This window comes from Erpetoichthys calabaricus, chromosome 15, assembly GCF_900747795.2.
Source record: "Erpetoichthys calabaricus chromosome 15, fErpCal1.3, whole genome shotgun sequence".
In the NCBI taxonomy this organism is placed as follows: Eukaryota; Metazoa; Chordata; class Cladistia; order Polypteriformes; family Polypteridae; genus Erpetoichthys; species Erpetoichthys calabaricus.
The window spans coordinates 8,140,590-8,166,795 of record NC_041408.2 but is presented as its reverse complement, the minus strand read 5'-3'; the positions used below and the strand labels follow the sequence as shown (position 1 = coordinate 8,166,795).

General features: G+C 37.8%; 1 protein-coding gene across 3 annotated transcripts; it reads right to left on the bottom strand.

Moving 5' to 3' along the window:
* Positions 1–1,172: 1,172 nt before the first annotated feature.
* Positions 1,173–25,849, bottom strand: wtap (WT1 associated protein). 3 transcript variants are annotated; one of them, XM_028820142.2, is made up of 8 exons: positions 25,560–25,848; positions 20,677–20,714; positions 20,538–20,593; positions 20,402–20,460; positions 14,450–14,577; positions 5,386–5,564; positions 2,544–2,698; positions 1,173–2,371 (listed from the first exon to the last, which is right to left on the bottom strand). In XM_028820142.2, the coding sequence occupies exons 2-8, from the start codon at positions 20,704–20,706 to the stop codon at positions 1,821–1,823; spliced, it is 1,158 nt and encodes a 385-aa protein (XP_028675975.1). In that variant the 5' UTR covers positions 20,707–20,714; positions 25,560–25,848; the 3' UTR covers positions 1,173–1,820. The 3 variants fall into 3 exon arrangements, 2 of the variants coding, with proteins under 2 accessions (XP_028675975.1, XP_028675974.1); XM_028820141.2 differs by having other exon boundaries at positions 25,652–25,848; XR_003718431.2 differs by lacking the exon at positions 1,173–2,371 and having other exon boundaries at positions 2,552–2,698; positions 4,806–5,564; positions 25,652–25,849.
* Between the last annotated feature and the right edge of the window lie 357 nt (positions 25,850–26,206).

The following is a 26,206-nucleotide window of genomic DNA, read 5'->3' as shown; positions in this document are numbered from 1 at the left end:
CTGAGTCCCCATTGCTTTGGAGGGGTAGAACACTCCTGAAACATTGAATTGCAAAAAAGAAAACTGCCAAAAGTTTTAAAACACAAAACTACCATTATTAATAAACTGACACTTAAAAATCAGCACTCTACAGGAGTCAATGATCAAAAGTAAACCTTAATAACTGTAGCTGCTAAAATATATAAGGTGTCATCAGGCACGGGTAAGACGTGTGTCAAAAGAATTCGTTTTAAAGGTATTTAGTGAAAGGTAAAAGTAAATAGTCCACACAGGAATAAAAGAAAAAATAGATACACACGTAGAAAAAAAGGAAAAAAAAAAAAAAAAAAAAAAATTAATCTTCTATAAACTTAGCTTTTCTTGAAAGACTTTAGTATTTTTTATAAAGGTTCTTAATTTCTTCTTTCCTACTTAAAGGTTATTTTCTTAAAGGCTCTTAAACCGGTTGGCACATAGGCAAGTGCCCAGGCACGATAACGTGCGGTCACGGTTAAAAAACGTATTCCTCCACACCTTATACAAGGCAAGGCTGACACTAACTAACTAAACAATAATGTTTACTCCAAGCTATTAGAAATGGCAACATAATACCAAAACAATTCTATTCACGGGGGTTATAGGAACCTTCCATAGTTTATGCATTGTCATCTAATAAACATTCATGAATCTTCTAGAACAAGCAAAATGGCTCTTACAATAACTGTGCGCGTACATGGAGCCAGCTTACCTTTTAAAATGTAAATTAAGGCATCAATCAGCACCGCAGCACATATACAGCTCGAGTTTATAACAACCTTATTATTTTGTTTGCAATCACCAGAATGTTGTGTTGAGACCACCTAAACTGTCAAATTTTGCCCCGATTATGAAGGGTGGTCACACTGCCTGCTGTCTCACCGGACACCAGCAAAGGTGAGCTGCACAGACTGATGCTGAATCAAGCACTGGTGGTCCAAGGAGGACTCGGGGGGGGGGGGGGGCACAGCTGGGCCAACTACAAAAAAAAAAAAACAACCCTGCATTTGACCATTTAAAAGATTCGACCAGCTATTTTATAGACATACATGTATAATGCGTGAAAAGCTGGGGAAAAAAAAGGAGGTCATCAAAACTAAACCAGTTTCCTCAATTTTCTACTTGGTCAACACAGAAGAGGAAGGTCACCTCACATACAATGTTAAAAGTCTTTTATTTAAGTTTGGTCAGTACAGGAAAAGAGTATTATGCCTTGAACAGGGAACATTTCCTAGAAACTGCTTACATACAGACAACTTGTAAAACATTTGTTTTCACCAGCAGGGAAAGGGGAGGGAAGTTTAAAAAAAGAGTGACACAGACCTAAAGATGTACACATTTGTTAAAAAACTACACACAAAACGCAACCCCCCCCCCCCCCCCCGCCCCCCCAGTGTGTGATGTAGATAAAGCAGAGCACACCAATTTCTCTGAAGCATGAAAATGATGATGTTCCTCATGAAGAGTGCAGTAATGTAGGTCATAAAGTATATAGACAATCCCATAGCCACCACCACTGGATATACAAAATATTTTACAGGCTTGAACAGAGTTGAAAACTTTTGTTAAATCATAAAAAAATAACTCAAATCTACATTTTTTTTTTTAAGAAAATTGAACGAAGTTAAAATTTAAACTGTGGCAAAGGAATCACATGGGCAAGGGAAGAGAAACAAAAAGTTTCATTTTATACTTCAACACTAGTCCCAACAACATCTGAACAGCATCCTCAGTCAGCTTAACAAAACTGCAGATGCACATTTAAGTATACACACATCATATAAAATGGCTGAATATAAATGACATTACGAAACAGTACTCTGTGCATTGACAGTCGAGTCCAAACCATTGTGGGCATGGCGAGAATTTGCAGTTCTGTTACCTTTCCCACTCACTGACTTCTCCTCTTGAGGATCGTGGTTGGAATCAGTATCGTTTGAGTGGTGTGCAAGTGAATTGTCACTGCCAGTCGGAGAGTCGACACTCTCGTAACCAGCACTCAATGGGTTTGCATAGCTAACCCCCCCTCTGCTTGATCTCTCTTCCGAGTGGTTGGAAAGTTTATTCCCATTGCCAGGCGAGGAAGGAAAATCCTCCTCGGTGCTACTGACTTCTCTATAAACGCCCGACACCGAAGTCCTCTGGAGCTGGCCGCTATTGCTTGGTCCATTGGCCACTCGAGCATCTGCCTGACCAGACTGCTCAGTAGTCCTGCTGGTGCCAGGTGCAGAGGATTGCTGTTGATCTTGCTGGGCAAGTTGCTGGCGGGTTTCTTTTAGCTGCTGCTGCAGGACCAATATTGTGCTCTGCATTCCCTCCACCTCTTCATCCAACTGAATAATAAAATCATTCAGCTCTGATTTTCAAACAAAAACACAACAAAGTTAGTTCAAACAATGAGTTTAGTTATGAAATACTATAATCTCTCTCAAAAACCACCCTTAAAAATCAAAGCAATTAACGAGAAGTAACCAAAGCATCAAATCTTATATTTAGACAAACTTCCTATAAAGAAATAATCATCGTACCATCTTGACTGCTTTTAAGCTCCTCACTGTATTTCTTCTGTAAAGCCAGCTCTGCCTCTAACTGAGCGATTCGTCCCTGGGAAAGCTGTCTCCCCAATTCTTGGTTTTCCTGTATAAGCATCCGACATTTGGCCATCAACTTTTTGCCCGTTTGGCTGCAAAGGAAAGGAACCTACTATCACAGAATGAATTTATTCTGAGTGTGGCAGATGCGTGATTATTTAAATTAATGGTCCTCCTGTAAGCCCTTCTTCTCAACCAGCAGAACACACAATCCTTTAAGTATAACATAAATCAGAGTTAGATACTGAAACTCCCACATCATTGTGCAGACAGACATGCAAGCATTAAAAACTTACCATGCTTGTACCGAATATGAACAGAGATGTTATATAAACATAAAAGATAAAACCAACTACAGAAACTATGCCATGTACCACAATTGTGAAAGTCGATTTGAAATAGCTACCGATTTAATATTTTTTTAGGTGCTACTTTTGGCTACAGTAAATTTAATTGCTTAATTTATTCAGTCACATACATTTGTTTAGGTATCCATTATAAACCAGCTATTAACCTGGAAACGTTAACTATGCTATAAAAAATTGCCATTAAAATATACATCCTGAAATACAGAACTGTCATTTTGCATTGATTTATATATCATATTAAAGGCTTAGAATGTGCTTTATAACATGCAGAAAGATAATCGTTATGATGGATACCTAAACAGATGTGTTACCAACAGATCTTTAAAAATCAGGGTTTATGTTTTGGGACCAGATTTCGTATACACAATTCAAAGAAAAAAAAAAAAGATTTCTCTAAAACAAAGTTTCTTCAGCTTTTATGAATTGCAATTTAAAAAGGAGATCTATTGCACTGCCTATAGATATTGAAGTGTTTTGACACTCAAAATACTGAATAATTACGTCAAATATTCCACCATGCTGAAGTCAAATAATGAGTACCAATACCTTCCCCCCAACCATACTTACCAATCCAATGCACACAGATTACCAATACCTTAATCCTTCAGAATTTCTTATTTTAGAAATTAATCAGACATGTGCTACACAACACATTGAGATATTTTAGTATACATTTTCATCTTATGTTAATGTTTAAATGAAATCAGTTTTTTCGATTTTCTATAGATCTCAAAGCAACCTCAAAAAACTGTACCATTAATCTGAAAAGTTAAATTACATTTAACCACAAAGATAAAAACATTAATATCAAGTTAAGAGAAGTGGCTTGAAAGGCACTCGGTGCCGTGTCCAGTCATTTTTGGTTCATTGCAACCTCAATATGGCTTCAATTTAGAGGAAGGTGGGTCTAGGAATGAATATCCATCAAGCTAGGTGAAGTGATCAAAAGATATCCAGCATGGTGCAGTGCTCTGAACAAATCACCACTTTATCCACACTAAATGCTAGAACTTAAATAGTGGTGGTAATTTAAAAAAACGTGGGTGTGATTGAATAAGCATAATTAGGTAGAACAATGTCACTAATTAAAAATGAACATCTCATTATAAAAAAATTAAGTATACTACTACAATAAAGCAAAACAATATTGAAACAGCGCACACTTTGTTTTAACAAAGACACTGCAACAGAATGAAATAAACTAAATGTACAGGTAACCCTGTTTTAAAGGTCCCTAAAAACCTCAACAAATTCACCCCTTTCCCCCAAAAAAAACAATAAATAAAGCCTCATTGGACTTTTTAAACCTGAAAACCAACAAGAGAATCAATATACAATCTACCGAGAAGTCTCCCTTCCCTCACAGTATAAACAAGACATGAAAACATGGAAGGTAGGATTGAAAATGAATACACTAAATCCAGTAAATCACGTGCATTTCAAGGTACCAAAAATATGCATTTTCATCTATAACACAAGGCATTTAACTTGGCACACCGTTGCCTCTGTAAGCATTTCTCCCCTCTTCTGTTTTCAATATCTTGAATACTAAAATTGAGCAACATTTCCAGGACTGAACACAAATACACATTTTTGCATACCATCCCTTCACCCATTCAAATAAGTGTATATATGTATATACTCTCATGGAAAAAGAAAAAAAGATCACATAAATAACTGCTTAATTAAAGTAGGCTTGTTTACAGCAAACACCCTCTGTCAAAACTTTTTGTAGTGCAATGAGATCAATTTCACGAAGACCCAACAATGTCTCATACAGGCAAAACTTAATACTGCAATTTTAAAAAGGGAAAAAAAAAAAGAATCTAACCATTGATTGCTGGCCACAAACGTAAAAATAGTCACTTCTTTAGGCTCTTGACAACCAAGAAGGAAGCCCAGAGTCTTTTTACAAAACTGACTTCCAGGGTCTTTAGAGTTATTAGCGCAGCATTTGGAGCGCTGAATATTCCACTGTTAACATTTTAATGGAATATTTTATGTCAATTGTCAAATAATCTAGCTTCTTTGCTCCATAATCAGTCTACCAATAAAGCATGCCACAGAATTGAAGCTTTAGCTCCTCCCTTAATTTTCTCCACACACCATGTGTCAAAGTGTCTAAAAACCATTCTAGGAAGGGAAGAAATCTGTTGAATGTAACCACCTCTTCAGGACAGTTGGATTCCTTTTGACCTCTGAAGCAAGGGGAGAGAAAGCTGAAAACACAAGTTTCATCTGACAAAATTAGGTATTATAAGCTGGACAGTAAAACACATGGTCTTTTTTTGGAAATAAGGGACTTAAAGTCTGAGTCTTGCCGAGGACAGTATTTTTTGCCATCCCACCATAGCATTCTTGCAGTGGGAGTGTCGGGAAAGTCTTGACCGGGGGTATTTTGGTTTGTTTACCTATCAGGTGTAAATTTCCAGGCACTGAGTTCATTTTGGGCTTGCTCCAGTTTGTCTTTAGTCTGTTCCAGTTCACTCTTCATTTTAAGGAAAAACAAGTTGATGGCAGGGTCCACCATAGTAGATCTCAGTTGAGCTGCACTGGGCTGCTGGACTTGCTTGAGGTACTGAATCTGGTTCTGTATAAAATTAAAGAGGGGAAGGAAAGGTCATAAATTAAGATATTACTTTAGAGGCATGAACAGATATGACAGTGCTCAGCATTGTTTTTTTGTTTTTTTTTTGAGAAGTGATGAGGCTGGAGCACTTTAAGTAACCCTATGCAAAATTACTAAAGCAAACTTTCTTTGAAATTAATCATATTGAATAATTAATGAAAATAATTCCACACTGAGCATGTGAGAGAAGAAAACAGCATAATTTGTAATTGAAACTCATCCTTGTTTATTATATTGTTTGGTACAAAAACCTGCATGAACTACCTGTTTAAAGATGGAGCTCCGACAGTACGGGGAATTACAGTACCTTTTTGCCAGTTCCAAAAGTTGAACTAAAGTACATTTATGCAAGAATTAGGAGTCCAGCCATGTTGTTTTAAAACATAGGACTGTTAGTACTGTGCTGACTTGACTTAGAAGATTTTATAATCTTTTGACATTCAAATGATCAAAGTCAAATCAAAAAGGAATTTGCAACACATGGATAAATATCCCATACTATTTATTAAGAATTCACGGTAGAAGAAAAAAAAATTTCCCTTCATAAACCATGTAATTCATACAAATTAATGCAACACAAGCCTCTTTTACAAATAAACCCCAAAAAAACATTTCTAGGGCACCTATTCCAGTATTTACCCCCCACTGTTAACCACTTTTTCACCCACATGAACACCAGCTGGTAAGCATTTGTGCATTTTCAACCAGCAGCAAAATACATCCAATGCAAGGCAACGCTTCCACAGGGAATACATGGTTCACTTTGTAAAAAATTAATGAAGTTATCAGCCAATATTATGGAAACAAAACATTAGCATCCCCTTAGATCAGAAACACTGCAGCTCTGTGTTCAATTCAACTGTTCAATTTCTTCCAACTGCCAGCTGTTTTTCAAAAGTCTAACCATGCAAAACCAACCTAAAACCATTATGTACGTTTGTGTGGACTACTTAAGAGTTGGTTACATGCTTCTTGTGTCTTAACTCATTTCCCGACACAGTGCCATCCATAAGTGATTATCAACCCGGAATGTATTCAGGGGTGTAGGTGGGGACTTTGGGGTTGGATATTGTGGTGAGCAACATACTGCTTAAAGCAGATGTGAAAATCTGTTGAGGCAAAACAACATAGGAATCACGTTCCTACAGGCTACACCGTTAGTCTATATGCATCCAGTTTAGGGGTGGGCAGTTTGGGCAAAAATGTATTATATATTTAAAAATCCAGTGTTACTGGACATATCATGGCATAATCTATTTGTGTATACTTTTCAGACTGAATCCCGATTAGGTGCTTCTGTTAGCCCAATTTTGTTAACAGTGGGTTGTTCTACCTTAATATTTAACCAATGGAAGTAATTCCAAAATATCTAAAGGTACAATAAAATAAGAACTGAATAAGAAATACACATACTGTAAATGTCAAGACACAGAATCATGGAAAATGTGCTGACTATAGTGAATAAAATGAAAGACCGACAACAAAAAAGTATTCAAAGATTTATTCTTCTTAATTCCTCTGGTTTCCCCATTTAACAAAAACAAAAAAGCTCAACTAGACTATTTGCCTTTCAAACCACCACTGACAGTTATAAAAAGAAACCAAAGAAAATGTAAATCTATTTTGTCTGAAAACGGCCTAAACAGAGGCCATCAGAAAGAGCCTTAGAATAAAGACTACTAAAGACATTTTTCAAACTTAATTTTCATCAGTGTGACAAGTTTGAGAGTTAACATTTCAATTTTCTAAATCCTCTTTCTACAGAAACCAGTGATGGACAATTTATATATATAAAAAAAAAAAAAGACTAATGAATATCCTTATATGTACCAAAAAAAACATTTTCCATTCCACTGCTTTCTAACCTTGACAATACCTGGCAATTCCATATACATGGATAAGTAAACATTTAATCACATCAAAAATTTCCTGTTGGCAGCACAGAGTAATTGTCATCAATTCTGTGGTACTTTATTTCCTTATTGTTTACATCAGTGCATACAGTATAAACAAGAAATGAAAACTTAGAAGGCAGGATTGAAAACGAATAAGCTCAATCCAGTAAATCACTTGCATTTCAAGATACCATAAATATGCATTTTCCATTTGTAATACAGGGCATATAACTTGGCACACCATCGTCTTTGTAAGCATTTCTCCCCTCTTCTGTTTTCAATGTCTTGAATACTAAAATTGAACAACATTTCCAGAACTGAACACAAACAAATTTTTGCATGCCATCCTTTCACCTACTCAAAGATGTGTATATATACACTGCCTGGCCAAAAAAAAAAAAAAAAGGTCACACACTAATATTTTGTTGAACCGGCTTTGATTACGGCACGCATTCGCTGTAGCATTGTTTCGATAAGCTTTTGCAATGTCACAAGATTTAGTTCCATCCAGTGTTGCATTAATTTTTCACCAAGATCTTGCATGATGGGTGCATCATTTCATCTGCCTCTCTTCTTACTCTGATGCGCCCATCACTCTGGAACAGGGTAAATCTGGACTCGGACCACATGACCTTCTTCCACTGCTCTACAGTCCAATCTTTATGCTCCCTAGCAAATTGAAGCCTTTTTTTCCCCAGTTTGCCTCACTGATTAGTGGTTTTCTTACGGCTACACGGCTGTTCAGTCCCAATCCCTTGAGTTCCCTTCGCATTGTGCATGTGGAAATGCTCTTACTTTCACTATTAAACATAGACCCGAGTTCTACTGTTGTTTTTCTTCAATTTGATTTCACCAAACGTTTAAGTGATCGCCGATCACGATCATTCAGGATTTTTTTCCGGCCACATTTCTTCCTCGAAGACGATGGGTCCCCACTATCCTTCCAGTTTTTAATAATGCGTTGGACAGTTCTTAACCCAATTTAGTAGTTTCTCCAATCTCCTTAGATGTTTTCTCTGCTTGATGCATGCCAATGATTTGACCCTTCTCAAACAGACTAACATCTCTTTCACGACCACGAGATGCATCTTTCGACATTGTTGTTTAAGAAATGAGAAGCAACTCATTGCACCAGTTAGGGTTAAATAACTTGTTACCAGCTGAAAGATAATTGCCATGCAGTAATTATCCAATAGGAGCCTCGTACCTATTTGCTTAGTTAAATCCAGGTGGCGACTTTTTTTTTTTGGCCAGGCAGTGTATGTATATACTCTCATGGCTAAAGAAAAAAATGTAAAAAAAAAAAAAAAAGATCACAAATTACAGCTTAATTAAAGTAGGCTTGTTAACAGCAAACACCCTCTGCCAAAACTTTTTGTAGTGCAAGACTTCAACTTCACGAAGTCTCAACAATGTCGCATACGGGCAGAACAAAATACTGCAATTTTAAAAAGGGAAAAAAGAGAAATAATCTAAACATTGATTACTGGCCACAAATTTAATAGTCACTTCTTATTGTTAGCTGCTTGTTTACCATTTGTAAAATGCATATATGAGCATTCTATAGAAAGTTCTTTGATAGTATGATAACCACACAAGTTTGAACTGACCCCTTCAAAAAACTCTAGGTTTTGACAAGAAAAAAAAAAAAAAAGATGTTTCATCATGACATATAGCATACAAAATAAAATTTAACAATCTGGGGTGCAGTGGAAGAAGTAGCAGTACAAAGACACAATCAGCTGTTTAACAGGCCTCTGAAAAAAGGACCCTCATCAACTCCCCTGTTAGGCTGGGTCGCCATCATTTTTCCTTTTCAAGGTGGATTACTGTCCTCATAAGTCATTGCATTACACCAGACACCACCTTTCCTTTACCAAGTCAGAGTTCGACCGACTTGCCATGCTCCCTCACACCCCCCTTTTAAGCTCTTTCAGGGAGCATGGCTCTGCCCTGTAAGTAATTAAATACATGGCTGCTAATTGGTGATAATCAAGTTATGCAAAGCTCTGTGACTACACTTATGTTTAAAGATCCATTAAGAGCAAATTTGCAATTTCCACTCACAAACTGCCTCATTAAACCTCTCACATCAGTACCTTAGCATCAGTCTGGAACAGACTTGCATTTCACAAACCCTTGTGTGATATAAAAAACTAAGAAGGTCCTCAGCAGTGACAACATATTTCAAATACCAATTACTTTTCCCTATTACAAAAAAGGGAACAAAAGCAGGGAACTACATCTAGTCCTCTTAAGGTTTGTATCCACAAACCTCGACAAGAGACACCGATTGTGTAGCAATTCCATGCTAAACAGTCTTTCATATAAATACTGGCTAAGACTGGTCACATATTTCTAATGTCAAACTGTATACCAAGAGAAAAAAGCTGGACAGTCAACCATAAGACCAAGTTTCTGGACTTTATCAATTTAAAATCTATTTCAAAATAGGGATCAGGGGCTTTTAAAGAGCTAACATGGTCAATACTGTGCATCTGAAATGTCTGCTAGAATGACAGGAAGCTGCACTAGTTATTTGCTGACAGATGTTAACTCCCTCTAGAGAAGTGATTGATAAACTGGCTGATCTACAACACTGGATGAACATTTCTTGCTGTGTGCATTTTGAAAAATCTATTTTACTGCTAAGCTAAAAAGTAGAAACTTGTGAACACATTTATTTGTAAAAACATGTTCTCACATAATGTGCAAATCCGCACATAGAAAAGGAAATAAGAAATGTGAGTTTTCTGTTGGTGTTTCACACTATTAAAGGCAATGCCTTATTGTATGGACTTCTATCTGGACTATGTGTAATAAATGCACCTACACTTTAAAAAATATTACCCAGAGTGCTGCAGAGATCAGCCCAATTGGTGAAAACAAGAAGCTATGGGCAAGGAAAAGCCATGTCTTGTGACATGTTTGCTTTGCAATGGTGACAGCGATTGACTGAATAAAACAGAATCAGTACTTACAAATTAATTTGAGTAGCAGAGCACTGACAAACATGAAGAATAAGAGGTGTGACTGTGTATACAATCAGCAACACATTTGTTGCATGTTAAAAAAAGTTTATTACATACACAAACACACACACAATACTGTTTTTTACCATATTTAATTTTGGCCTTGCTGCAAACTCCCAATTCTAACTTTAATCTACAGGGAGAAATAATTAATATGGGAAGAAGACACAATCCCATGAAATGTATGTAACCAAAAGTCGATGAACCATTTCCTAATTAAACCAAACTTGTGAAATAAAACATACTGGCTATTAATATTCTCTTCCTTAAATTGGTAGACTACCAGTACAACTTTAAAAAGAAAAACCAAAATGGGTGCAAGAAGCTCCATTAAGGCCTATAATGGGTAAAGAAGCAAGAACTCAAGGACACCAACTATTACTATGTATGATGAAAGCCGACTGTTCCCCATTTGTCTAGAATCTGACAAATGATCTGAAACTTTTCCATACTATATAGACTACAAAATCTTGGGCCTGTATAAAAGCATGCTTTCCTCCTAGTTTCTGTGCTTGTTGCTTGACTAGAACCTTGCTATAAATGTGCAAGTTATAAAAGGCACCAGTGTGTGAACAATTGCCGTACTGATGAGTATTCATTAACCACTGGAGCGTATAAAATGAGGAGAACTAGGGAACAGGAGTTTGACAATCCACTGTATCTGGGTTTGTTGTAACAATTTAATTCAGGTGTGCATATTTGATTTAAAGCATCGATATGCATTATGACAAGGATGTATAGGTGGAGGGCCTGTAGCTTAGGTGCCAGCACTTTTCTCTTCATTTTCTAAACATCTTTGATCAACAAATCACCTAAAATTTTACATGGTATTAATCACATCCGCAGTAGGAAAACATTCCTCAGAAACATGCCAAACATTGACATGGGAAAGTATGAGGCAATGTTTTTCTTTTTTTTTTGGTATTAACTTGACCTGAAAATTGACTGGAAAATTCCTGAACCAGCCTTCACGTATGGATATTGCATTCTGCAATCTGTTTAGTTAACCAATAAAAGGTGTCCTTTTGCTTCACGTATCATTGCATCCATAATGGATGACACAGTACATCACTCACCCTGCTACTCTGAGTAGATTAAGTAAGGTAATTTGTTAGGGTTGGTAATGTCACTGCTAAAACAGTTTAAAAAGAATCTTTTTCATTCATTACTGTATACATAGTCAACATGTATTCTCAAACAGGTGTGTTCCCTGGGTCACCGTCATGTTGCAGGGCTTGTACAAACAAAATGCTGTGCAACACTGCCTGGCTGTGCAAGTCTGTGAGTGTATATAAAAATAACAGCACAGTAACAGATTTCTATTGCTCACTACATTATCTCTGAGATAATACTCATTTCAAAGTGTTGCCTGTCTGCTAATTTTACTAACAACTTACCAGCCATATCAATACAAGCATCTTGAAAAAACATTGCTTAATCTATGGTAGAGTGGGGCGGTATCAAAGGGTGGTACATACAACACAAGTCAGGTAGTGATGAACTGAATGCTGAACATCCAAACTAAAAAAAACAACGTCGACTGCCTTAACTGCTGGTCCCAATATGGATAAGCAGGTCATGGAAAAGGCTTATCACTATCATATAAGTCATCTGATAACAAAACCAGATAACAATACTAGCAGACACATCAGATTTTAGTTTAGGTCAACTAAATTAGGAGGCTGTTGTATTTATCAAGAGGAGGACAGGTTATATTAGTCTCTGGATGGGGGAAATACACACAGCTAAGACACTAATCAAATGAGAACATTTCTGGTACTCTCACACCTTACATGAGTGACATGGTGATGCAGTGGTAACAATGCTACCTCGCAGTAAAGAGACCAGAGTTTTTGTCATGGGTCCTCCCACAAGGAGTTCACATTCTCTCCCAGTGTCTGTGTGGGTTTCCTCTGGGTACTCTGGTCTCCTTAAACTGCCCAAAAGTTATGCAGTTTAGGTGAATTGGAGACACCAAATTGGCCCTATTGTGTGAGTGGGCTCTCAGTCCAGGGTTTGTTCCTGCCTTGCGCCTTGCACTAGCTGAGAGGCTCCAGCACCTTTCACAACCCATGACTTCAGTAAGCAGGTAACAAAATGACATGCCATACTTCCATGCATATATGACTGACTGTGGAGTCGCCACATGACAAAATTGGTTTGTTAAGTGTAGGCATAAACAGTAATGTAATAGCATTCAATCCAGAGGTGATTTACACTTTGTTGCGTCTCCTACCCATTCCCAGAAAACAGACAAATGAATCTAGACATATATTTCCGTCTTAGTGTCAATTGCTTTGATTATGTATTTAGTCAGAGCTGGAGTCATCATTAGGTACATGCATTGGAGCCACAGACTGGCCCGCGGAATAAATACATAATGAGCAATACTCTTGTGTGGAGAACTGCTACAATTAAAGTAATCCATTACAAAAGCCCCATTTTACACTTGATACTTACTGTGTCTGTTATAGAAACTATACACAAACATACATTAATGAGTTCACACACGTAAACTATCAATCTCTGCAATCCACTATATTAGCAAATTCCACCTAAAGACAATTCTTTATATGCTGCAGCATTCTTGACCTATTTGCAATGTACCTACCTTTTCTGTGCACTGTTTTGTCTACTGCATTTCAATTATCTGCTGCTTGCTTTATTTGTTTTTTAAAAAGCAAAGTGCACACAATCCTGGCTAGAAATGGAAAGAGCAACTGAACATGTTAGGCTTGAGCTAAGACACTGCAAACTGTCTCACACTCACAATCTCTCTCTTCCTATGTTTTCCAGTTTAATTAAACAAAAAATGAGAAAAGACATTGACAATATGCTGTAAGCCAAAATTAAGACTTAAAATATTTTTAAAAATTTGACATGAACAAGCTATTCAGCCTAACAAGCTCATCAATCTTATTCACCCACTTTCTCCAAAATATTCATCATGCCAAAGGTTGGAGTTTCTAGTTATCAATTAAAATGACATTACTAATCAAGTTAATAAGAAAGATGTGTTCCAAGATTCGCCAAGGCATTTGAGTGACCAAACGTCCAAGAAAAGCAAGCCACTGTACTATGACGACCAACATTTGCTGGAAAAAAAAAGCCTATTTCTAAACAAGCCTCAGTTGGTAAAGGACTAACAAAGCACACAAACCCCACAATCTGCATGACTAAAATGTGCATTAAAGCCATCTGAAAAGCAGAAGCTAAGGATATCAGAAAACATATCTCTTGCTTAACTAAACTTCTTGTTGATTTGTATTCATTGGTATTTTAACATATATTAGCACTTGCTGGTCTTAAGATAAAGGTAGACCAGTGACTTTAAGGTAAAGCAATCATTACTATGCATTTGTTTTAAGAAACATGAGCAGAGATAAGTTTAGGAGATAAAAAGCTTTTCACAAGTAATGCCTTGTAATAAATAACCGATCTTAGGGGAAAGCGCAATAAAAATGTTGGATATGGTCTACAACATCAAAGAGGAAATGCATTTTGTAGCCTTTTCATGCATTATTCTAGGAAGGAAAAAAAAGGTTAAAGAACCTGAAAGCATACCTGTGTGTATATATAAGTAGAATTAGTCAAGAGCTTTGATTTTGCATTTACTGAAACTGCTTACTGCTAGATTTGTTGCATCCACAAAAAACACTAGTCTCAGACTGTTGTAGATTTAGTTATAGTCTCACCTATTACACAATCCATGCTAAAAGACACCTACTTAATATGCAGAAAACTATGCACAACTGATAGAAAATACCCATATGAAGACGGTTACTAAATTCATTAACATATGGAGGAAGATATCTACATTTGAAAAAGAAAAAAAAAATAGGCTACACTTCCCAAAAAGATGGAGACATTTAATGCAACCTACACACCAACTAATAAAAGCTATACAAGTTATACTTACAGTACACTCCTGCATTTCCTGCTCCTTTGTGGCAAGCCGCATGACAAGGATATTCTCCCTTCTTGCAGACTCCTGCTGCTGCTGTTTAAGTTTCTCTTCAGACTCCTTCAAACCAGTGACATCATTTGCTGATAACAAGAAAGCCAAAGTAAAAAAAATTCACATCCAGGACCAGAATTTTATCTAGCAATTGTAACCCCCCAAAATAAATTGTAATTTACAAGGAATGATATTATGACCACAGACCATTAGGTTATCTCAAAAGGCACATAATATTTATTCATTTACATTTTCATTTGAGTAATTTAAAGGAACACTTAATCCCAACAAAATGCTCCATGAACCATTAAGCACGGAAATTCAAAATACTATTAACAACTGTTTAAGCTTGCCTTTTTAACACAACGTTGGTCAATAAGACACTTTCACTTTATCAGATATTCCGTTTTGAGATTGCTTTTCATGAGATGTTCTTCATCTTAAAAAACTCAAACACTCATATGCAGTAATGACTAATGAAAAATGTTTATCAAATACAGCTTCCATGTACCATGTGAGATCTTAAAATGTATTAATACTATATATCAAAAAAAGTTCAGACAAACTATTTCAGGTCAAGGTCTACCAAATTAAATGGCACTGTTGAGGGAATGGTGGCTTTGTGATGTCTACCATGTGTTTGGCTGATGCCAGCTATGAGCTGTGTTGCATACTGAACTACAAGTCAACAGTAAAGTTCACAAAATGGCTCCAAATTGTGAGTTTTTCTATATGTGACATGAACGCTTTTCTTGCATAATGCCAGTCATTGTTGCTTGTTTTGCTACCTTCCAGTGAAATAAAGTGTACATCCTTGTATATGTTAAAAATATACAGAAATAAATCCATACAAAAGCAACTGTTCATTTTATTTGAAGCACTAGCGTGACATGTCACACGCTGACAATATGACAAATACAATGCTTCTGGAAAGCAGTCACACTGTGTAACATGCACAAAGGCTGGCTACTTTTTTATTCACCGCTCAGCCACAACATTAAAACCACTGATTATTGTTATAATGGCACCTGTCAAGGGGCTGGATATACAGTATCTGAGCAGCAAGTCAATAGTCAGTTCTTCAAGGCCATATATTGGAAGCAGGAAAAATTGGCAAGGACTTGGGAGGCTTTGCCTAGGACCAAACTGTGATGGCTAGATGATTGGGTCAGATCTTCTCCAAAATGGTAGGTCTTGTGATGTGCTCCCAAGTATGTAGCGGTTAGTAGCTGCCAAAAGTGGCCCAAGGAAAAACAGTGATCTGGCAACAGGGTCAAGGCTCACTAATGCAAGAGGAGAGATAATGCTAACTTGCGTAGTCCAATCTTACAGAAGAGCTACTGCAGCACACACAGTACTGTGCAAAAGTTTTAGGCAGGTGTGAAAAAATGCTGTAAACAAAGAATGCTTTCAGAAATATAAATAATGATTGTTTATTGTTATCAATTTACAAAATGCAAAGTGAGAGAACAAAAGAAAAATCTAAATCAAATCAATATTTGGTGTTACTACCTTTTGCCTTCAAACCAGCATCAATTCTTATAGGTACACTTGCACAAAGTCTGGGATTTTGTAGGATTCTAGTCAGGTGTCTGATCAACCAATTCTACCAAACAGGTGCTAATGATCATCAATGTCACACGTAGGTTGAAACACAGTCATTAACTGAAACAGAAGTGTAGGAGGCTTAAAACTGGGTGAGGAACAGCCAAACTCTGCTACCAAGGTGAGGTTGTGGAAGACAGTTTCATGTCATGGCAAGATTGAGCACAGCAACAAGACACAAGGTAGTTCTACTGCATCAGCAAGGTCTCTCCCAGACAAAGATTTCAAAGCAGACAGGGGTTTCAAGATATGCTGTTCAAGCTCTTTTGAAGAAGCACAAAGCAGCGGGCAACACTGAGGATCGCAGACGCAGTGGTCAGCCAAGGAAACTTAGTGCAGCAGATGAAAGACACATCAAGCTTATTACCCTTCGAAATCGGAAGATGTCCAGCAGTGCCATCAGCTCAGAACTGGCAGAAACCAGTGTGACCCAGGTACACCCATCTACTGTCCGGAGAAGTCTGGCCAGAAGTGGTCTTCATGGAAGAGTTGCAGCCAAAAAGCCATACCTCCGATGTGGAAACAAGGCCAGGCGATTCAAGTATGCACGAAAACATAGGAACTGGGGTGCAGAAAAACGGCAGCAGGTGCTCTGGACTGATGAGCCAAAATTTGAAATATTTGGCTGTAGCAGAAGGCAGTTTGTTCGTCAAAGGGCTGGAGAGCGGTACAATAATGAGTGTCTGCAGGCAACAGTGAAGCATGGTGGAGGTTCCTTGAACATTTGAGGCTGCATTTCTGCAAATGGAGTTGGAGATTTGGTCAGGATTAATGGTGTTCTCAATGCTGAGAAGTACAGGCAGATACTTTTCCATCATGCAATACCATCAGGGAGGCGTATGATTGGCCCCAAATTTATTCTGCAGCAGGACAATGACCCCAAACATACAGCCAAAGTCATTAAGAACTATTTTCAGTGTAAAGAAGAACAAGAAGTCCTGGAAGTGATGGTATGGCCCCCACAGAGCCCTGATCTCAACATCATCGAGTGTGTCTGGGATTGCATGAAGAGACAGAAGGATGTGAGGAAGCCTACATCCACAGAAGATCTGTGGTTAGTTCTTCCAAGATGTTTGGAACAACCTACCAGCCGAGTTCCTTCAAAATCTGTGTGCAAGTGTACCTAGAAGAATTGATGCTGTTTTGAAGGCAAAGGGTGGTCATACCAAATATTGATTCTAGATTTCTATTTTGTTCATTCACTGCATTTTGTTGATTGATTAAAAAAAGTATCAACACTTCCATTTTTGAAAGCATTCTTTGTTTACAGCATTTTTTCACACCTGCCTAAAACTTTTTCACAGTACTGTATTTCTGAAAGACATCATGCTGGCCATCAGAAGATGTTGTCAAAACGCACAGTGCACCACCGCTTGCTGTGTTTGAGGCTGCCTAGCTGCAGACTTGTCAAAAGTGCCCATGCGGTCCCCTGTCCACAGCTAAAAAGCCTATAAAGTTTCAGAACTGGACCATGGAGCAATGGAAGAAGGCTGCCTGGAATGATGAACTTTATTTTATAGATCATGTGGAAAAGCGGTGTGTGTATATATATGCGCTGTTAACATGGGGAAGAGATATCCAGCAGGATACACTATAGGAAGAAGACAAGCCAGCAGAGGCAGTGAGATACTCTGGGTAATGTGCCCTGGCAAACTGCAAAAATGGTTTAGGAATGGTTTGAGGAACATGACAAAAGTTCAAGGTGTTGACTTGGCCTTTAATCCCCAACATCTTAATCCAATCGAGCAACTGTAGAATATGCTGAAAAGAACTCCAATCCATGGGGGCCCCAGCTCGCAACTTAGAGGATGCAAAGGATCTGCTGCCAACATCTTGGTACCAGATACCACAGAACACGTTCAGAGGTTTTGTGGAGTCAATTCCTCAATGACCTGGTCAGAGTAGTTCTGTCAGCACAAGGAAAACCTACATATTAGGAAGGTGGTTTTAAGGTTGTGGCTTATTGGTGTATATAAATACCTTTGAACTGCTCTTGTAAACAGGAGAAAGGCATCCACACTCATCTTAGACTGGAAAATTGTAAAATGGGAAGTTTCCATAAGAGTGCAAAAGATGAAGCATCTGGAGTCCTTTGTATACAGCATTAGAATGTGAGTGCAAACTTATTTAAGATGCCAATCCCTACTATTTATACTTTCCACTCCTTTGGTATACATTGTGAAGATCAACCATGAGGCACATGCTGCCAACCTTCCCAAAAACATGTATTGGCAGAAGCCTCATGACTTCTACCTGTACAAAACACTACCATGGACAAATTATGAATGTTTCAGTTTTACACTAACTGTAACCTTTCAACTTCTCTTGAAAGAACAGCAGGATTACCTCTATTAACTTAATGAGTAATGCCTATAGATCATATGGAAAGCTGTGTGTGTGTGTGCGGTTAACATGGGGAAGAGATATCCACCACCACAATAGCATTCAAGCCCAGCACACCACTTAAAAGGCTACTTTAAGACGTAGGACAGAAAACTTAACACAAATGCTTGACACACAGTAAAAAGTAAAATCTGATCAAATAAAGTGGGAGAATAAATAAAAACCATCTGAATAATTAATGAAGTGAAAATGTGGTGACAACAGTGTGTATCTTACATAATCATCAAAATTAACAAGCATGTCCGGGTCCTTTAGCCATACAGTGTATACACACACACACAGATTTCTAAAATGACGTATACAAGATTAGCTAGCTGATTGAGCTCAGGTCATATTCAGCATAATGGGTAGAAATGTTCAGACAGGTAGTTCTCTTTTATGTAGCAGCAACTATAAGTTGACAACTTAAAACTATGAGAAGCAACTTAAATACTATTTAATTGAAAACAATCTATGATAATTACTATGCTTGCTCAGTTGGCAACAATCCACAGTACGACATAATGAAGAAAAAATGTTTTACATTAAAAAATTGTCTTGGTGAAATATGTATACTGTAATGTAAATGGAGCTAAGCAGACCTAAAGCACTCTACAGTTCCGAGTCATTTCAATTCAAGAAGTCCTAAAACAGAAGTCAGTAGGATTGCACAGGCAACAAATGAACATTTTTAGTGAAGTCATTCTATTATTCACCCAGTTAAGAAACACTAGAGGAAAAATACTACCTCAGAGAGAAAAAAAAAAAAAACAACCACCACCGTGTTAAAGACTGGTGAAACACAGCAATAGAACCTATCAAGACCATAATCGGATAAAAACGCCCCATGAACTACGCGCCACCCATCTCCTATGTAATGACAAGCACAAAGAAATGCAAATAAAAATGAAAATAGTTTACAAATCATTTGCACCGAGTAAGAGAAATGAACAAAGTACTCGTAGACTGCACAAAAGACATTGCTTTAAAAATTGCTTTTGACAACATTCACCACTTTGTTTTTTTTTTTTTTAACTATTCACACCAACTGTAAAGAGGTGCTATGTCAACTATGCATTAGAGCACACGTGTCGAACTCCAGGCCTGGAGGGCCGCAGTGGCTGCAGGTTTTCGTTCTAACAGTTGACCAGTGTTCACTGCTAATTAACTCCTTTTCCCTTCATTTTACTAGCCCTGTTTTTAAGGATTCAGTCCTCTCAATTGATTCTTTTCTTCATTAAATGGTAGCCAAACAGAAATGAGACATGAAACGAGCCAACAGATGACCAGCTAAACTGCAGCTTCAAACTCCAACCAAATTCACTCCAACCAGTTCCTTAATGAGAAGCCAATTCTGGCTGTTGTTTAATTCCATGGCTTGCTGCTGCTCTCATTCTACCACAGCAGACATTTCCAAAACTGTTGATTTTCTGTTTCTGATTACTGACCTGAGAGATCAACCTTACCAAGACCATCACCTTTCTTTATGTTCAGATAATGTGCTTAGCTGGTCACCTGTTTCTTCATTTTGTGTCAAATTATTGTTTGGCTGCTAATTAAAGAAAAAGAAAGAACTAAAGGGTCTTAGCCGAGTTAATTAAAACTAAGGCAAGAGTTAATTAGTAGCAAAACAGGTCACTAATTAAGAAGGTGGTTAGAATGAAAACCTGCAACCATTGCGGCCCTCCAGGACCGGAGTTCGACACCCCTGCATTAGAGGGAAACTAAGTGTTTTAGGAACTTCAGACTTCACTATCCTGAGAAAGACAGGCCCAAATATCAGTAGAGTTCATGAAAAGTGGCAACAATGGATCTCTTGTAAAACAACTCAAATCTACTCGATATAAAACTGAAGCAAATTACCCATCATGCTGAAAATCATTTACATCTTCAAAGACACAGCAATGAATAAGAAGGGGAACTTACAGTTCAGCTCTGCATATTTCGCCTCCAGAACCTGAACATATGCTTCATGTTGTTTCCATCTATAACATAAATGTGTAACATAAATATCACATTGAAATAAAAATTACTTGCTTGAACTTCAAATCTGACTACTTACCTTAGACACAATTCATCTCTTGAGAGATTCTTCAGGTCATTCTCACTGAGGCGAACCTACAGGAATTGGATGTATTCATTATCAAGAATCAACTCAGCAATAAAAAAAACAAACTGAAAATGTGCATCTTAATTCATACCTTCTTTGGAAGAGGTTCCTCATTAGTCATCTTGAGCTCTAAAAAAGCATCAGAAAAAGCTAGATGTAAACAAAACTAAAAGGCAAAGATTCTTACATACTCCAAGTAATAAGGCAATGGGTCATTGATGCTATTTAACATTGCAAACCACTAACACTATTAGTTTAAACTCTAGCACTGTGTTAACTTGGTGATGCTTGCTTAGCCTATTGAAATGTCCATATTCAAAAGCAAACAGTGTGTTTTTAAAACGTACGAATATGTACTGAACCAGTGTTCCACAAGTGTCTGAATAGATGTGTCTTACATAAAGCACCAAAGAAACAAAAAACACACAAAAAGAAACTAATTATGACATTAAAACAACTTAAAAATAAGACCCTAAATAGACAAATAAATGAAATTATGACAAAATTGAAAAGTCTATATACCCACTCATTTTCAGCTGCAATCAATGTAGAAATCAATTATTTCTTCACAAGCAAGGTATAAATGAATTTTCCACACAAAAGTTGTGTTAATGTTAAGCATATTCCGTAAGTTAAAAAAATAATATCCACTCCCGGTATTTAATAATGGAACTTTATGAGGCACAAGTTGCCTGGAAAACAAAAGTCTAAAAGCTTACTGAATACATCCACTTTTCAAGCCCAAAAATTTCTGAGCATTGATTCATGTCTGGAGATTAAACAAGACATTGTAAAATAACTAATAAATGTTATTTTCAAAGCAACCACCACCATTATGACGAAATTCAGCCATTTTAAAAGAAGACCAGCTGTGCACACTGGCTTAGCATTCGTCTTCTTCATAAAAACCCTTCAACACCAAGGGGCATGGTTTTAAATTGAAAGACAAAAATCATAGTAAACTATATCTAAGGCCACTGGTTTTAAACAAGAACAGAAAATGTATCATTAGCTCAAGAAAAATAGTACAAGAAATATACGACAGTGTTCATTTTTACATCCCTTTTGTTGTCACAAACATGCCCTTGAAACACAGAAGGCAAGTTCTCTTATTGCATTGAATACCACATAATCAAAGTTTTTTGGGTTTTATTTTCTGGTAGTGCCCAGTACTAGATAGTGTTTATATTGTAACCTAGGACTAGCTATGTATTTTCTACAATTTATATTATATATATATATATATATATATAAAAAAAAAACAAAAAACAACACTACCTTTACGACACAATTCATATGGCAAATGCATATATACCATGTTTGTAAAGAAAACTCCAACTTGAAAAATGTTCAAACTTATCCTTTAAGAAAATTCAAGCAAACATTTTGATTCAAAATCTGATGTAAATTTATACCGTGTACATAATTTCTTACTGCAACTTGGGAGGTGTTTAATCATGCAAGCCTGCAAAAGGGCATAGGCTTTGATATGCTAAACAATTTTACTCACAAAACATGTATTATCTAAAAGCAATTTGTGTGTACAAGGTGCATAGTACAATTGCCTCCACACTTCCACACCTGGAGCAGTGGCTACATAAGTGACAGAACCAAGGAATAGAGAATGGAGCACTAAACACTACCATTCTCTACTGCGGTTATGTTTTTTGTGAAAGCAATTTTTAAGCAGTGTAAAAATCACTGTACACAGTACTATAAATGAAAAGCCATGCAGTAATACCATGCATCAGGTATGTTCTTTACTTAATGTTCAATTACCGATACATTTTATGAGAACTTAAAGCAGAATGTAATTACCCGTTACACAGCAGCTTCAGGCACAATGGGAAGCCAAATTCATCCCTTCCTGTGCACATTCGCAAATGCCCTCAATGATTCAATGCTAAAAATGAAACTCTTCTTGGATTTGATAATCCTAATAATAAAAGCTATAACTTTTAAATCACCATTAAGATGAAAAATTTAAAAATGCAAAACAGTTCAACTTGGAACTATTAGTCATAATTACATACAGAGGTAATTAGCAAATCCTACACAAATTTCACTGATGTGTACCAAACTCCTCCTGCACAAAAATCAGTGTACTTTATAGACTTGCGTGTGATGACTCCATTTCTGAAATTGGCATTTTTCTACCATAATTTTTGCAAAATATCAGATTCACTGAAAAAATCCATCTTAAGTTTTGCCATATGTACTTCCAGTACTCAGAATACTAAATGAAATATTTTGAGATGAAAAATTCCAATCTTAACTTTCAATGTTAACTGAAGTGAAAACTCCTCAAAATCAGGTACTTGCTATACATTTTTTGATCTTAGTGCTCTCCCCCCCCCCATTCATGTTCCTTCAAAATAGCCATAAATTGATGTTTCACATGGATAAAATTGTTCTGAACTAACCAAGTTGTTGATTAAATGTTTTTAGAAAAATATGCATGGTCAAGATGCATTGTCTGGCCCAAGTAACAGTAAGCAAACAGAAGAATGCACACCTTTCTTTTATTGAGACAGGAAAAGTTAACTGGTTTTACAAATTGAGGGGCTAGATAGAACATAAAAAGAACAGGAAGAAAATCCTCATTTAGAAGAACATCAAAAAAATGTTCCCCACTTCACATAAAGCTGGGACAGATCAAAAAACTTTGTAAAGGCAATGAATGTAAATGGGTAAAAATTCAAATACTTCAGGCAGAAGTTCCCTCCCATTAGCAGAATTAAAAGAAGGTGTCTCCCATTGAACCTCAAATCCTGGAACCTTTCATGCTGCACAAAACTGAATAAAAAGAGCTTGTGGGGCATTTGAAAGCATGTGGCACAAATTTCTTGGGAATACAAAGGTGGAAAACTACAAGAATTGGTTGAGGAGCATCTCTCTTCCAACACAGCACTTGGGTGCAACATGTGGGAAAAAATCTACAGTAAATGTGAGTGTTGGAAATAGATTTTTAAAGATGAGAAGAGGGATGTGGTCTCTAAAGAAAGAGAGGTTTCATCAGGACATCATTCAAATGGAAAGTGGAGTGAGTCATTACCAGTTGGTCATTTCACTGGAAACACCTTCAGAGGAATATGAGAGGGGAAAAAAACAATACCATGTGAATACTTTTTGCAAACAATAATTAGATTTTAACCAATCAAATGTGCAATTAATTTTCAAGTCCAACTAATTTAACATCCTCTAAAGTTTTTTTCATCTTAAGCCACCTTTCAAAAACTGGGTATGAATGAGACAATTTTGATACCAGATTTGAATTCAGCATCCAAGAAATCTATAAAGAACACATTTTTCATACGAGTGTGAAAAAACGAGTGAGACACACACACTTTCCAGGCCTGTGCAACCTATAATGAAATTAAAAACTGTTCAAATTGTGACAGCTCATTCTAAATTCTTTTTCAAAAGAAAAATTAAGACACTGGTTTTGAATTCACATCCCTGGTTAAAATTTCTGAATCTTTCACTTTGACAATCAGTTTACACTCACGTATCCCTATAAAAGCACAAGAACTGAGAATCTGTAAAAGATTAAAACTATCCAGAAATTATACACCATTCTAGTTTTTTCCTGAAGAAATAACTGATCTTGATCTCTCCGCCTATAATTAATTCATATATTTTTCACAACCTGTAAAAATGTGGCAAAAATTATATATCCCTAAGGAGCTGGAATTTTGCAATGGAATACAAGTGCCTCGGAATAACAAAATCAGTACATTTCACACTGTATTTTTCATGCCAGATATTGAATTTCCCACTTGTGAAATTTTTTTTACTAAGTAACAAAGGAACTCAAATTTTTAAAATTGTGTCTATACTATGGTTACATCAAATGTGTCTCCCAACACCCCAGGACTACCTGATGCACTCAAAAAATGTTGGAAAGCGACGTCAACAAGTAGAACTCAGTTCCCGACGGGACCTGAGAGGCATACTTTGACGTGAAATTAAGAAATCCACAGGAAACCCGTGCAACAGCAGAGAAAAATCTAACTGTACAGATGCACGGGATTGCGGGATAGAGATACAGCAGTTCTTCAATAACTTGTGTCCAACAGGAACTGAAAAATACTGAGGCCGACTTTTATTTATTTTACTCAACTAAAGCTTGAGCTACGTTACGATTCACAAACTAAACACTTCAGGACGAATCCGCACCTGATTTCATGCCAGAGGGCACGATGTCTCGGGTCTCCGCGTCTGGTGCCAGTCGGCGAAACGCGTTAGGGTTCAACGCACAAGACGCTTTCTGCGGATTAAACTCCAAATCCCCCCCTGCAAAGAGAAGTTTTCCGTTTTCTCTCTTCCGCATTTCCATTTACCCCAGCCCAACGTCGATGAGGTCTTACGCAGGATTACTCCCCTCTCTGATGTGTCATTGTGACTGACATTTTAATAAAGTTTCTTTCAATGCCCGAGTAAACCTGTCGATTCGCCAATACGGTACATGTCAGCGACAGTATTAACGAGACAAACCAGCACCAAGCCCTAAAACTGCAATTTGCTTAGAATGAAAAACATTAGTAATGGTGTAGTAACACGCGCCCTCGCCCCCGTAAAAACGGCACGTTTTATGAAGTGTAAATACGCAAGAGGCCCAAAGCCGCCGTTATGTGCCCTCATCGATCCCGAAACGGTTACTCCGGTTGGCACGGCGGGCAAAACGAACCTGAAAACGAGCGACGCCGCGTCAAATACTGCGATAAATGCACAGAGAAACAAACGCACAAGGGAACGGGACCTGCCCTGTCGCCTACCCGGTGCTGTGCTTGCGCTTCCCGCGGAGTTCCTCCTGCCTTCGACGCTATGAACGCACACCCATCCGTCGGGTCTGCTCGCTCGGCTCCGGCAGCCTGCTCTAGAAATCCCGTGCGAACGGACGAAAAAGTCGTGCAATGGTCGCGAGGGCCTACAGGCACCCAGTCACTCACACACTCACTCGTTGACGGTTACCTGCCGTTTTCTTGTGTTTGGAACCTCCTCGCTGCTACAAAATGGCGCTGAAGGAAGAGATGCAGACTCTCCCGCAGCGTTTCGGGACTTACCCGGCCCTTCTCTCCCCTCGCAGCGCACAGAAAAGCTCCCCACCAGGCACCGCACGTTGCTCCGCAGACAGCACAAACAAAGGCACACGGAATCCCAAACCTCGAGCTTTCACGGGTGCTATGAAAAACACTTGACCGCCTCTACCACCGCCGCCATGAGTTAGAGGTGGAGATTCCAGCGCAAAGCATCATAAGGGGCGCGACTCGCCTCCTCTGGACGACGAAGGGGCGGGGCAGGAAAGCCTCAACTACAGCCAATGGCGGGCGCGGACGTGAGCGCGCGCGAGCGACCGAGGGCAAAGCGCGGGTCTGCGTCCAGTCGCCTGTCCGTTTAAGCCCGTCAATCATCCATCCGATCTCTGAAATGGTGAACCAGTCTTGGACGGGCAAGGAGAGATGCATTTAATGTGATATACTTTTGAGACGAAAGGGCAGTAGCGAAGCGACGGTAAGCAGTGAAGCCCACTGTTTGACTATCCGATTTCTGAATCCTTTTGTGTTTAGTGCTCCTGTTCCATATTGGAGTAAGAGTGCAAAATAGGAAATACTAGAAAA

Bases quoted from the DNA above. Each gene is read 5' to 3' on its own strand.
- wtap (XM_028820142.2), bottom strand. From the start codon at position 20,706: ATGACTAATGAGGAACCTCTTCCAAAGAAG. The intron at 20,461-20,537 runs GTAAGTAGTCAG...TTTATGTTATAG, and splicing joins AGAGATGAATTGTGTCTAAG to ATGGAAACAACATGAAGCAT. The intron at 5,565-14,449 runs GTAAGTATAACT...AATTTTATACAG, and splicing joins AGGAAATGCAGGAGTGTACT to AACCAGATTCAGTACCTCAA.